The sequence below is a fragment of the Hibiscus syriacus genome, unplaced genomic scaffold (genome assembly GCF_006381635.1).
Source record: "Hibiscus syriacus cultivar Baekdansim isolate YM2019G1 unplaced genomic scaffold, ASM638163v2 tig00113725_pilon, whole genome shotgun sequence".
NCBI lineage: Eukaryota > Viridiplantae > Streptophyta > Magnoliopsida > Malvales > Malvaceae > Hibiscus > Hibiscus syriacus.
The window spans coordinates 16637495-16650046 of NW_024063471.1; the positions used below are offsets into that span (position 1 = coordinate 16637495).

The following is a 12552-nucleotide window of genomic DNA, read 5'->3' on the forward strand; positions in this document are numbered from 1 at the left end:
CGAACCTCTAGTTGTGTTATGTCATGGAGAAAACTGTTGGAGTTTTTCCCCCCAAACTTTTCATCTTGGTTGATCTATTTTCCGCTCTTTAGTGTGAGCACATTGCATTGTTCCTTCCCATGATGTTTAGTGATCTTCGTATCACTAGGGAGATTTCCTTGTGGGCGAGACTGTAATGCCGTAGTAATTTGTCCCACTTGATTTTCCAATGCCCTTAGGGATGAACCCGATATTTTCGAAATCACTTGATTTCCAGATTAAACAAACATCAAGGACTATATAGTTCAAAAGTAGTAACAAACACACATGCACAATTACCTTCATTGACACAACTCACTCATTGGACAAATGGACTCCATACAACTCCCATTTTGATTACGGACTCACATAAATCAAAAACCATGAATTACACAGTAAACTCAACGCCCAACCTTACCTCGTATCTTCTCGGAGCAAAGCTCAATGTACCATCCTAACCCATATAATCCCAAATCACACAGTAATAAAAAAAATATAGAGTTTTTTTTCCTATGCATGTCTTTCATATCCAAAGGTCCTATTAAGAACAATAGCCAATTAATCCAATTCAGAATATATATTGATTTTCACAAAACCGTTTCCGAAATTCTATGAATCATTTGCAACACATCACATTCATAATTGACATCATCATTTCCAACATAAGTAGCATCATATGTAAATCAACATAATTTTCTATTCCAACATCATAATTAATCAAATAAAACAATATATATATATCGAAATTACAGTGCAACACTATACAACCTCAACCTTAAACCATGTTAATTTAATAAGAATGAGAGTCACTTAACTTGCTGTTCGGAAACCAAAAAAACTTCCAAACACTACCTCAACACTCACCAAACTCAAACACCAAGTTTCCTCAACCAACAACACATTAAGAAACTTGCAAAGCAAATTAACACATCAAAATATAATCTAAAACAAAGCATAATCTTTTGTTTCCAAAACATAATGTAAACACCGAAAACACCAAAAACCTTACCGAAATGTCACTCTGGAAGCTCCAAATCGAAACGCACGGATCTCTACACTAAAATCTGATAAACAACAACTAGAATCAACATCTAACTCAACTAGAACCGCATAAAACAACATCTACAAACCTAAATTCCTAGATTCCCAAAAATACCAAAAATTGACATTACTTTCAAGAAATCAACATTCAAATCATTTGCGATCGAAAAATTGATTTAATATGATTATAATCACTCTAAAAATTCAATTTCATTTAGAAAACCTCAAAATCAATTCAAGAAATCAACACATTAATTAGCTCCGAAAATCAATTAAAATCTTAGAAATCCTTTCAATTAAATCAACAATTCAATGGAATCATTAACACTTAGTCACTTGCCCTCGAAACTTGAAAGAAAACCAAGGAAAATATCCTTACCTTGCTGGAAAATATATTGAAATTGAAATCATCAATGGAAGTCCATTATGATCAAGCTTGAAAAACAAGAGGAGAAGAGAAGAGAAACTTGAGAATTAAAATCGAGATTGAGATAAGTGAATTTAGAAATCAAGAAGAAAAAGAGAAAGAATTGATCAGCTTGTTTGGGAGAAAATGGAGGAAGTTACGAGAAGTTGTCAAAATACAAAATAAGAAGGAAATGAAAAGCTCGTGAATTAAAACAAGTAAATAAAGAATTATTGTAGACGCTCATTTTGTCCGGAATTTCATTCGAGTTTTGTTGATATATTACATATTAATAATTACTTAGGCCCATTACATCGTTCAACCCATTTACATGCCTCGTGACCAGTCACATTCCGATGATGTTTCCATATACTGATCGATGAGCTTCATTTAAAGATAATATGAGCTTTATGGAAAGAATAATAATCTTTTGAAAATAATATTATTATTTCCTAAAGTACAGTAGATCCAAATCAATCTAAGAAGGAAAATAATCTCTTTTTCATGAGAAGAGATTTTCAAATCTCTTAATAAAGGAAAGAAAATCCTCTTTGAAGGGGATAAATAGACATTCATGCAAATCAAAACGGGGGGTCATCAGCAATTAACCAGAGAAACACAAGGCTTTTCTCTTTGTTTTCAGCAATACAAAGCAGCAGAACAAAACATTGGAAAGGGTAACCAAGAGTTTTACTTAAACACGGAAGAGTTCATTGATGCCGTTGCTGTAAATCTTGAGTCAAAGCTTCAGAAACCAGCTTTGAGCAACTAGAATCAGGTAAATTCTGATGTTGGAAAGACTTATTTTCTCCTTTTGACGGCATATGCATTATGTTAGGATTTCATTTAGCTTTTCTTTTGATTTAAAAATATCTCATGTTGAGTGCAGAAAATCAAAGCTCCATTTAAACACAATAATATGAATAGACCATGCTTAGATAACATCGAATAAAAAGCCTTGTTGAAAAGGCCAATTTTTTGCAAAAAAAAAAATATGCATTAGTTCATTTGTTAGGTTTGTTTTCTTTAATTAGTTGTTTATATTTATTTCGCATGATGGTATGTTTACATTTGTGCAAGTATGCAAATGATTTATCTGCGAAACGTATGACATTTTTTTACATGAATTGTATGATATCCTCACGTGCATAACTCGACCTATAATTACATCATTGGATTAAGGGTAATACCCTTTTAATTTAAAATTGTTTTGAGGGGTTTGTCTTAACTTATTAGAGAGCCGCTTTCGACGATTTTAAATTGAAAGTGTATCCTAACAGTGAAACCCTAAAAAATGTTTCCTCACTTAAAATTTGGGAACAAAAGAAAAAGAAATGTTCGGTTATTTAAATGTTTCGAGAAAAGATTGATAGAACTTATCTAAGATCTAGTCTTGATATTTTTAAATAATGTAATATTCTTCATATTTCTAAAAGGCTTGGTAATTTTAATTTAATCTGTTTTGATGTTTTTGAATATTATAATTCATTTTAAAATTCACATTTTGTTGTTTTGTGGGATCATAAATCAAATTAAATTCGAATTTGTAAATTTCATTGCAAAGACATTAATTAATCGACTAGGTACAAATTTATGGCGTTGTGGGGGTGCTAATCCTTCCCCACGCATAACCTACTCCCGGACGTAATTTTTTTGGTAATGCAAACCTCAACTTGTCATTTTAATTAAAATCAAATTTTATTTAAAATGACAAAACGTTTTTGGGTGCCCAATCACACCCTAATCAAATATTGGTGGCGACTCCTCGAACCATAGGTTTTTTTATTTAAAAGGAATCCCAAAATTTTCGAAATAAGAGTTTTTTTAAATCACATTACTTTTTAATTAAAAATTAATCAAGAAATAGATAATTAAAAAATGGTGTGGTTTTAAATCACAATTTTAAGAAAAAAATTGTTTCGACAATTATAATTTAGATTAAAATGAATTTAGATTGAAAAATGGTAAAAAGGGAAAATTAAAACATTTTAATTTAGGAGGGAAAACTTTAAACATAATCCTTGGTGTAATTGCTTTATAGACTTTGGGCATTGTAAAAATTTAAAAAATGATCATCTAAATTATAATTTTCAATTCTTTCAATTCGGTCGCCAAATCATTTAATTAAACTTTCATACTTAAAATTAATCATCTAAAATTACTTAAAACAATTCCAAAATATTTTTAAAACCAAAATATAAATTTTAGAAATTTTCTTCCTTTTTATCAGAAATCTGGAAATCGAACTGAAACTGGCCCTAACTACCAGACTCGACTTTAAGACGTTATAGATTTTCCCTTGTTGAGTTAAAGTTCAACTCTAAGAAATGTTTAGCCATAGAATATTTTAATCTTGCGTGTTCCTTAGAGTGTATCCTTATGGGTTGACGAGTTAGATGTGAGACTAAAAGGACATCTCTACATCATTAGTTGAGAGTTCGAGTGACTGATCCCATATAGATGTAGTAACCCCAAGTTTAGCCTTGGGGTAAAGACTTCCATGAAAGTGTTAAGAATACCCAAATTACTCTAGCAAGCGTATCAATCATCCAATTTCCAAAATTAGCAAGATACATCTCAATTAGTGTCAAGACACTTTAGTTGCTAACTAGGCGGAGATGCCCCAAGTACTCATGAGGACTAAGTTAGCCGGTTGTATGTTTTGATACAACAGTTGCGGATCTCACCCTATGTACTAAAGGTATTATATGTAAAATAATGAGTTAGGAGTGTAGATAACTCTTGGTTGTTTCTTGTGGAGTTGAGGGTTAGCTCTAAAGAGATGTTTCTTAGTAGAACCCTTCGCCTGAACCGGTTCCATGAGAGAGAATCTATGTGGCTGTTCAAGGATAGGACTAAGGTTATTGGAGTGTGTATCCGCCTCCATAGTCGATGGTTCACGCGACCATCTCCATAGGTCTCAAGTAATCCTAAGTTTAGATCTATAGGTTTATATCCCTAAGAAAAGTATTGAGGATGACGAGTAGTATATGTTGCAATCGTTAATCGTGTGTGATATGTTACTCAAAACTTATAAGAGTCGAGTTGAGGAACAAACTATGTAGGGTTAATGGATGGATATTCCTAACATGAGTATGTCTAAGTCACATCCAAATTAACTTTGTTAGTAGACTTGTAGGGTGTAAGTCTTTCGATGTTGTGTGACCTTGGTTAACACCGTAAAGTCTGCTTTTGTAGTTAAATAAGAGTTTGAGTTTTCAACCCTAAACTACATCCTTATTATCTTGGTATTGGTATGTGAGTGTGATCTATATACAACAAAGAGCAATATGTAACGTTGTGTAATACAAAGGGTTTTAGTGCTTGAGTCTAAAAGAGACCAAGTACATAAAGCATCGCTTGACTGGAATTGGTTGTCAACGAACAACATATTGATAGTAAGCGATCATGGGCACAAGACGTAGATTCATGGAATCCTTGAGTTAGAGTATAATTGCAAATGATCTTTTCGTTGTGTTGTGTGCTCTCTAAGAGAGCTAGATGCTGCTAGTTTCACTGAGCAACTAATCAATTTTCAACTGTGGTTACCTTAGATGCATGATATAGTGATTAGCATGTATGTGAGTTGCAAGGAAAATAAGAATCAGTTGAGTGAGAATTTAATTAGGTTGGAATTACGCCCAATTAGCCATAAAAATTGGATTTTTTAATATAAGAAAAAAAGGAAGGAAAAAGATCATAATTAGTCCATTAAAGAAAAAGATGATGGTACTTTAGGTTTTATTTATAGGTTGGAGATGGGTTATCCCATATTTTCTTCTCTTCATTTCTTCTTCATTTCTTCTTCATTTCTTCTCTAAGCCTCCATAGCTCCAAGTGGTTGTTAAGAACATCTTTCCCTATAAATTTAGACTTTTAATCTTTCCCAAACACTTCCTGTAACCTTTTATATGTTTAGAAAATCCATCTTTATTGGATAGAGAAAAATGTGGAGAATAAACCAAATCTTAAGAGAAGTGAGTGTGGCTAAGCAAGGAGCTTAATTTTGGGATTCTAACATCAAGGTAGTGTATTTCTAATCTTTTGTGGTATTAAAGCTTTCATAATCATGAAGATTTGTTGAGATTTGAGTTTATTTTAGGGTTTATGCTTGATTTCATTATTAGATGACAAAATTGATGTAAACCATGTGTTTTAATGAAAATGTATTACTCTAAATAACTTTCTAAAGCTTTGGCAGATGATTAGAAACCAAACAAAGACATTTATGATGATTTTTGGGTATTTTTTTATTTTAAATAACTTTCTAAATGATGTAGAAGTATGTAATAAGCCTTCGAAAAATTTGGGGACCATTTAGTAATTTTTTAAAAGTTGGCAGACCAATTAGGTAATTTTGGAAAAGTTGTGAATGTTTGTGAAATTGGTTAATAGTTGATGTACTATGCTAGAAATTATTGTTATGGAATTGAAATGAGCATTAAGATGTGAAATATGACCATTTTGGAAGTTTCAAAAATATGGTGATTTGATAACATTATTCGTATAGTTGGGGTGCTTAAATGTAATTATTCCTTTGTAAACGCACTTGAATGGTAATAATTTCAATGCTAGAATTTTGGTTTTAAAAATTTAAGTGATAAAATGGTGAAGGCCCATTTTGTGTAAATTGGAAAAGTTTGTGCCAATATTAAAAAGGAATTATTAAGTGTTCAAGTATTTTGGTAGAAAATAAAAAGTTTCAAGTATATTATGGATTTTATTTGGAAATGTGATTATGTTAATACAATACTAACATATGTATCGATATCAATTTGTGACTTTTTCCAGATTGTGATTGAGTTTTATGATCGAAGCAAATCGAATATAAAAGGATCTAGTGAGGAGCATAGTGAGGCACATCTTTCGATAGATATAAAGTGTCAAGGTGAGTGCAATACATGCATGACATTGTACATAGACGTTCTATACATCATGTATATAGATGTTTTATACATCATCAGGAATACTTGTGACAAGTCTACCTTGTTTTATCACTATAAGATTTTGACATGGATGTTATTTTGGGTATGTTATGTCCTAATGTTTATTACATGGTTATACGTTTCCATGGATGATTTAATTCATGACTAGATGCTCAAGTATGTTATTGACGTTCAGTGGTATTAATGGCATGCCATAGAGTCTAGCAGCTGCAAGTTTAAGTAGTACTAGAGTGTCAAATAAAGACACATAGTACAAGTCAGGTGGGCAAAGCCTAACCTCAGCACTACGGTGCATTATTAAGTGAGCAAAGCTCGACCTTAGCACTATTATGTAATATTTGAATCCTATAGCGGGTTCATCATGGATATAGAATCGTGGGCTGTAGTTGTTTATAAAAATGATTTTATTTATATTATGTCATTTTGATTTTGGCATATGAAAATATTATTAAATTTCATGCATGATTCGTATTGCAGTGTTTATTGCTTTTATTTGCCTCACTAAGTATATACTTAGTGTGTGATATTTTCATGTGTAGGTAAAAGCCAAGATTAGAAGTAAAAAGTACAGAGCAACTGCCAACATCAATAAATATATTACAATATCAGTAAAACATTTTATTATGTAATTTTGACGTAGTTTAGTGGTATGTACTTACGAATGTCCTATTACTCTTTTTAACTATTTTGGAAAATGGTTTGTAATGGATAAACTAAATCATTTTTTGTTATTTTAAATATGAATAATATGAACTAGTATTATTATTTTGAGTAGACATATTTAATATACATATATATGTCTTAAATATCATATTATAGTTTTACTTGTGATAATATTTTTATATTGTCAATTACCATTTTAAGAAAATAAATTTGTAAATCACTTTTGAATTGGGAAATGTTTTAAGAAGTTCATGTGACATCTATAATATATATTGGTATAATTATATGGGTTTTAGATGTTACATTACTCTTTCCTAGGCATGCCTTTTATATCCTAAGGTCATATTAAGAACAATAGCCAATTAATCCAATTCACCGAGTGTGGTTGTCAATGATGCATAGTTTTCACATATCGATTCAAAAAACTTTGAAACACACTTATGGATTTGGTTGTCATGATCAACCCACATATTTGGACAATGATAAAGTTTAGCTCAGCCAATTCACATTCCAAAAACATATAAATTTTCACAAAACCGTTTCTAAAATTCTATGCATCATTTACGACACATCACATTCACAATTCACATTCTCATTTACAACATAAGTGGCATCATATGTAAATCAACATAATTCATATTCAATCATTATAATTAACCAAATAACACATTATATAAATATCGAAATTACAATGCAACAATATACAACCTCAACCTTGAACCACGTTTATTTCCTTAGAATGAGAGTCACTCACCTTGATGTCCGGAAACCAAAAATGATTCCAAGCACTACCTCAATGTTCACAAAACTCAAAGCACCAAGTTTCCTCAACAAAAAACACAATAAGAACCTTTAAAAGTAAATTAACACATCAAAATCTGATCTAAAACAAAGCAGAATCATCTGTTTCAAAAACATAATACAAACACTGAAAACACCGAAAACTTTACTGAAACATCACTCTAGAAGCTCCAAACCGAAACGCACGAATCTCCACAATAAAATATGATAAACAACAACTATAATCAACATCAAACTCAGCTAGAACTGCACAAAACAACATCTACAAACCTAAATTCTCGGATTCCCAAAAATACTGAAAATCAACATTACTTTCAAGAAATCAACATCCAAATCATTTGCGATCGAAAAACTAATTTAATATGATTATAATCACTCCAAAAACAACTCAATTTAATTAATAAAACCTCAAAATAAATTCAAGAAAGCAACACATTAATTAGCTTCGAAAATAAATTAAAATCTTAGAAATCCTTTCAATTAAATCAACAATTTAATAAAATCATTAATTAGCTTCGAAAATCAATTAAAATCTTAGAAATCCTTTCAATTAAATCAACAATTCAATAAAATCATTAACACATAGTCACTTGCCCTCGAAGCTTGAAAGAAACCCAAGGAAAAGATCCTTACCTTGCTGGAAAATAGATTGAAATTGAGATCATCAATGGAAGTCTATTACGATCAAGCTTTAAGAACAAGAAGAGAAGAGAAGAGAAAAATTAAAATTAAAATCTATATTGAGATAAGTGAATTTAGAAATCAAGAAAAAAAAGAGAAAAAATTAATCAGCTTGTTTGGGAGAAAATGGAGGAAATTAATGGAAGTTACCAAAATGCAAAATAAAAATGAAATGAAAAGCACGTGAATGAAAACAAGTAAATAAGGAAATATAATTTAGATTAAAATGAATTTAGATGGAAAATAGTAAAAAGGGAAAATTAAAACATTTTAATTTAGGAGGGAAAACTCTAAACATAAGCCTTGGTATAATTGCTTCATAGACTTTGGACATTGTAAAAATTTACAAAATGATCACTGAAATTATAGTTTCCAATTACTTCAATTCAATCACCAAATCATTTAATTAAACTTTCATATTTAAAATTAATCATCTAAAATCAATTAAAACCTTTCCAAAATATTTTTAAAACCAAAATATAAATTTTAGAAATTTTCTTCTTTTTTATAAGAAATCCGAAAATCGACTTGAAATCGAGCCTAACTACTGACCCGACTTTAGGAAGTTACAACTCTCTCCCCCAAAAAAGAATTTCGTCCCCGAAATTACCTTAGCTAAACTAGTGTGAAAACTGAGCTCTCATCAACTCTTCCGTCTCCCAAGTCGCCTCCTCAGTATTGTGGTTACGCCACAACACTTTTACTAACGGAACGACCTTGTTCCAAAGAACTTTCACATCCCTAGCCAAAATCTGAACATGTTTTTCCTCGTAAGAAATATCCTCACTAACCTCAACCTCATCAACTGAAACAACATGAGAATTATCTTACCTATACTTACGCAACATCGATACATGGAACACGTCATGAATACGCTCGATCTTAGGTGACAACCTCAAACGATACATAATTTGCCCAACACGCTCTAACACCTCAAATGGTCCTATAAACCTCATGCTAAACTTACCCTTATGCCCAAAATATAACACCTTCTTCCAAGGAGAAACCTTAAGAAACACCAAGTCACCCACAGCGTACTCAACCTCTCGACGTTTCAAATCGGCATATGACTTTTGCCGATAAAAAACAACCTTCAACTGATCCTTAACCAACTTAAATTTATCCTCAATCTCTTGAATCAATTCTGGACCAACAACACATTTCTCACTCAACTCATTCCAACTCAAAGAAGTATGACACTTACGCCAGTAAAACGCCTCAAACGGAGCCATCTAAATTCTAGCTTGAAAATTGTTATTTTAAGCAAACTCCACCAATAGCAAATAAAAATCCCATGAACCAACAAAATCAATCACTCACACCTGAAGCATATTCTCCAAAACTTGTATTACCCACTTAGACTTCCCATCTATCTGTGGATGATAAGACGTGCTCAAACTAAGCTTCCAACCCAAAGCTTTATGCAAACTTAGCCAAACCTCAACGTAAACCACAGATCATGATCCGGAATGATCGACGAAGGAACTCCATGAAATCGTACTATCTCAGTTATGAACAACTCAGCTAACCTCCGTAACGGACACGTAGTATGAACTGGTAGAAAATGCACAAACTTAGTTAATTGATCAACTATCACCTAAACCTAATCCTTCTTTAATGGTGTCAACGGTAAACTCGTCACAAAATCCATCGTAATACGTTCCCACTTCCACTCAAGAATACTAATCTGTTGTAGTAAACCCGAAGGACACTGATGCTTAGCTTTAACATGCTGACAAACCAAACATCGTCTAACAAATTCAACAATAGCACCTTCAACCCAAGCCACCAAAATAACTCATGCAAGTCTCAAAACATCTTCTTACCACTCGGATACATCACAAATGTTCCACTATGTGCCTCTATGAGAATCTCACTCCTCAGACCCTCATCCCTCGACACATGCAACCTACCTTGAAAGAATAAAACAACCTCATAGTTCAACAAGAAATCACCCCTAACATCATCTGGTACTAACTAAAACTTTTCTTGCAACATCTTGTCCTTGTTTGCAAATCCCGAATACGTTAAGACCAAGTAGACTTAACTTGTAACTCAAATACTAAAGAACCATCCTCAGGCAAACTCAAACGAGCAAACAAAGTACGTAACTCACCCATCAACTTTCGACTCAAGGCATTCGCAACCACATTAGCCTTACTCGGATGGTACTCAATCACACAGTCGTAGTCCTTTAACAGCTCAATTTAATGCCTCTGCCTCAAATTCAACTCTTTCTTAGTGAGGAAGTATTTGAGACTCTTATGATCACTGTAATGAATACACTTCTCATCAAACAAGTAGTGTCACCATATCTTCAACGCATGCACTACTGTGGCAAACTCCAAATCATGTGAACGATAGTTACGCTCATAAGGGTTCAACTACCTCGTCGAATAAGCAACTACCTTACCATATTGTATCAGCACATACCCAAGACCCACAATCAACACATCACTATAAACCATAAAATCCCCTTCCCGACACCAATTGAACCAACATCGAAGCATTTATCAAAGTTGATAAATAACTCAAAACTATTATGCCTTTCACTCATCCGCTCAAACTTCAAATCCTTTTACAACAACTCAATTAACGGAGCAGCTATTCATGAAGAAACCTCAAAATATTATCTATAGTACCCTGCTAACCCAATAAAACTATGAACCTCAACAACATTCCTAGGCAGCTTCCACTTACTCAGATCAACTTGAATACCCTCGATGGAAAAAACATGACCAAGAAATACCACTTCGCCTAATCAAAAATTGTGCTTAAAAAACTTAGCATGCAACTTCTTTTCCCTCAAAACTTGTAAACCAACCCGGAGATACGAATCATGATCCTCCTTAGAAGCTGAGTACATCAAGATATCGTCAATGGACACCACCGCAAAAACTATCAAGATACGGGTGAAACACATGGTTCATCAAGTTTGTAAAAGCAGTTGAAGCATTAGTTAAACCAGACGGCATCACCAAGAACTCGTAATGACCATAATACGTCCGAAAAGCTATCTTCATCACATCCGGTTCACTAACCTTTAACAGATAGTACCCAGAACGGAAGTCCATCTTCGAAAACACCTTGGCTCCCCTAAACTGGCCAAACAAGTCATTGATCCTCGACAAAGGATATCAATTCTTAATCTTCAACTTGTTAACCTGATGATAATCAATGCAAATTCACATTGTACCATCATTCTTGTTTACAAACAAAATTAGAGCACCCCACAGAGAAACACTTGAATGGATGAAACTGCGATCCAACAACTTTGGGAACTACACCTTTAACTCCGTACGTGCCATGCAATAGGGCGAAATAGACACAGGGGTTGAATCGGTATAAGTCTTTATACGAAACTCAGCCTCACGATCCGATGACAAACCCGGAAGTTATTCTGGAAACATATCCCGAAAGTCTCAAACCGTATGAATGTTCTACACACGCAACTCCTGACCAACCAGATTATGTATGTAAGCCAAGTCGCCTCACAGCCACGACCCAACATCTTACTTGCATCCAAAGCTGACACAATATTAGAAAGAAACTCTAACCACTCGCATACAACCAATAACTCAACATTGCTTTTCATCTTCAGAATTACCCTGGAACACTTGAAATCCAAATACACATGATCCTCGTGTAACCAATCTGTACCCAGAATGACGTCGAAACCATAGAACGATAACTCCATCAAATTGATTAAAAAAACTCACCTTAAATAACCAAATGACACCTACGATACACACGATCCACAATGCTCTCTCACCCAAAGCTGTAGTTATAACCAACCCCACACTCTTAACACAAACAGGAACACTCAACCGACTAGCCAAACTACCAAGGATATAAGAGTGCATAGAACCAGAATCTATCAAGGTAAACAAAAGAAAAGAGTCTAGAAGAAAAGTACATGTGATCACATCCGTCGAAACATGATCCTAAGGCTCACGAATTGCGTACACTCTAGTAGGTTCACCAGTCTCAGCCACC

General features: G+C 33.2%; 1 protein-coding gene across 1 annotated transcript; it reads right to left on the minus strand.

Moving 5' to 3' along the window:
* Positions 1-9176: 9176 nt before the first annotated feature.
* Positions 9177-9788, minus strand: LOC120187708. The gene is made up of 2 exons (XM_039191360.1): positions 9524-9788; positions 9177-9361 (listed from the first exon to the last, which is right to left on the minus strand). Exons 1-2 carry the CDS (start codon positions 9786-9788, stop codon positions 9177-9179), a joined length of 450 nt encoding a protein of 149 aa, XP_039047291.1.
* Between the last annotated feature and the right edge of the window lie 2764 nt (positions 9789-12552).

Excerpts from the sequence above, each read along its gene's own strand:
- LOC120187708 (XM_039191360.1), bottom strand. The coding sequence starts at position 9,788 with ATGGCTCCGTTTGAGGCGTTTTACTGGCGTAAGTGTCATACTTCTTTG. Across the intron at positions 9,362-9,523 it reads GTTATATTTTGGGCATAAGG|TTGATGAGGTTGAGGTTAGT; the intron begins GTAAGTTTAGCA and ends ATGTTGTTTCAG.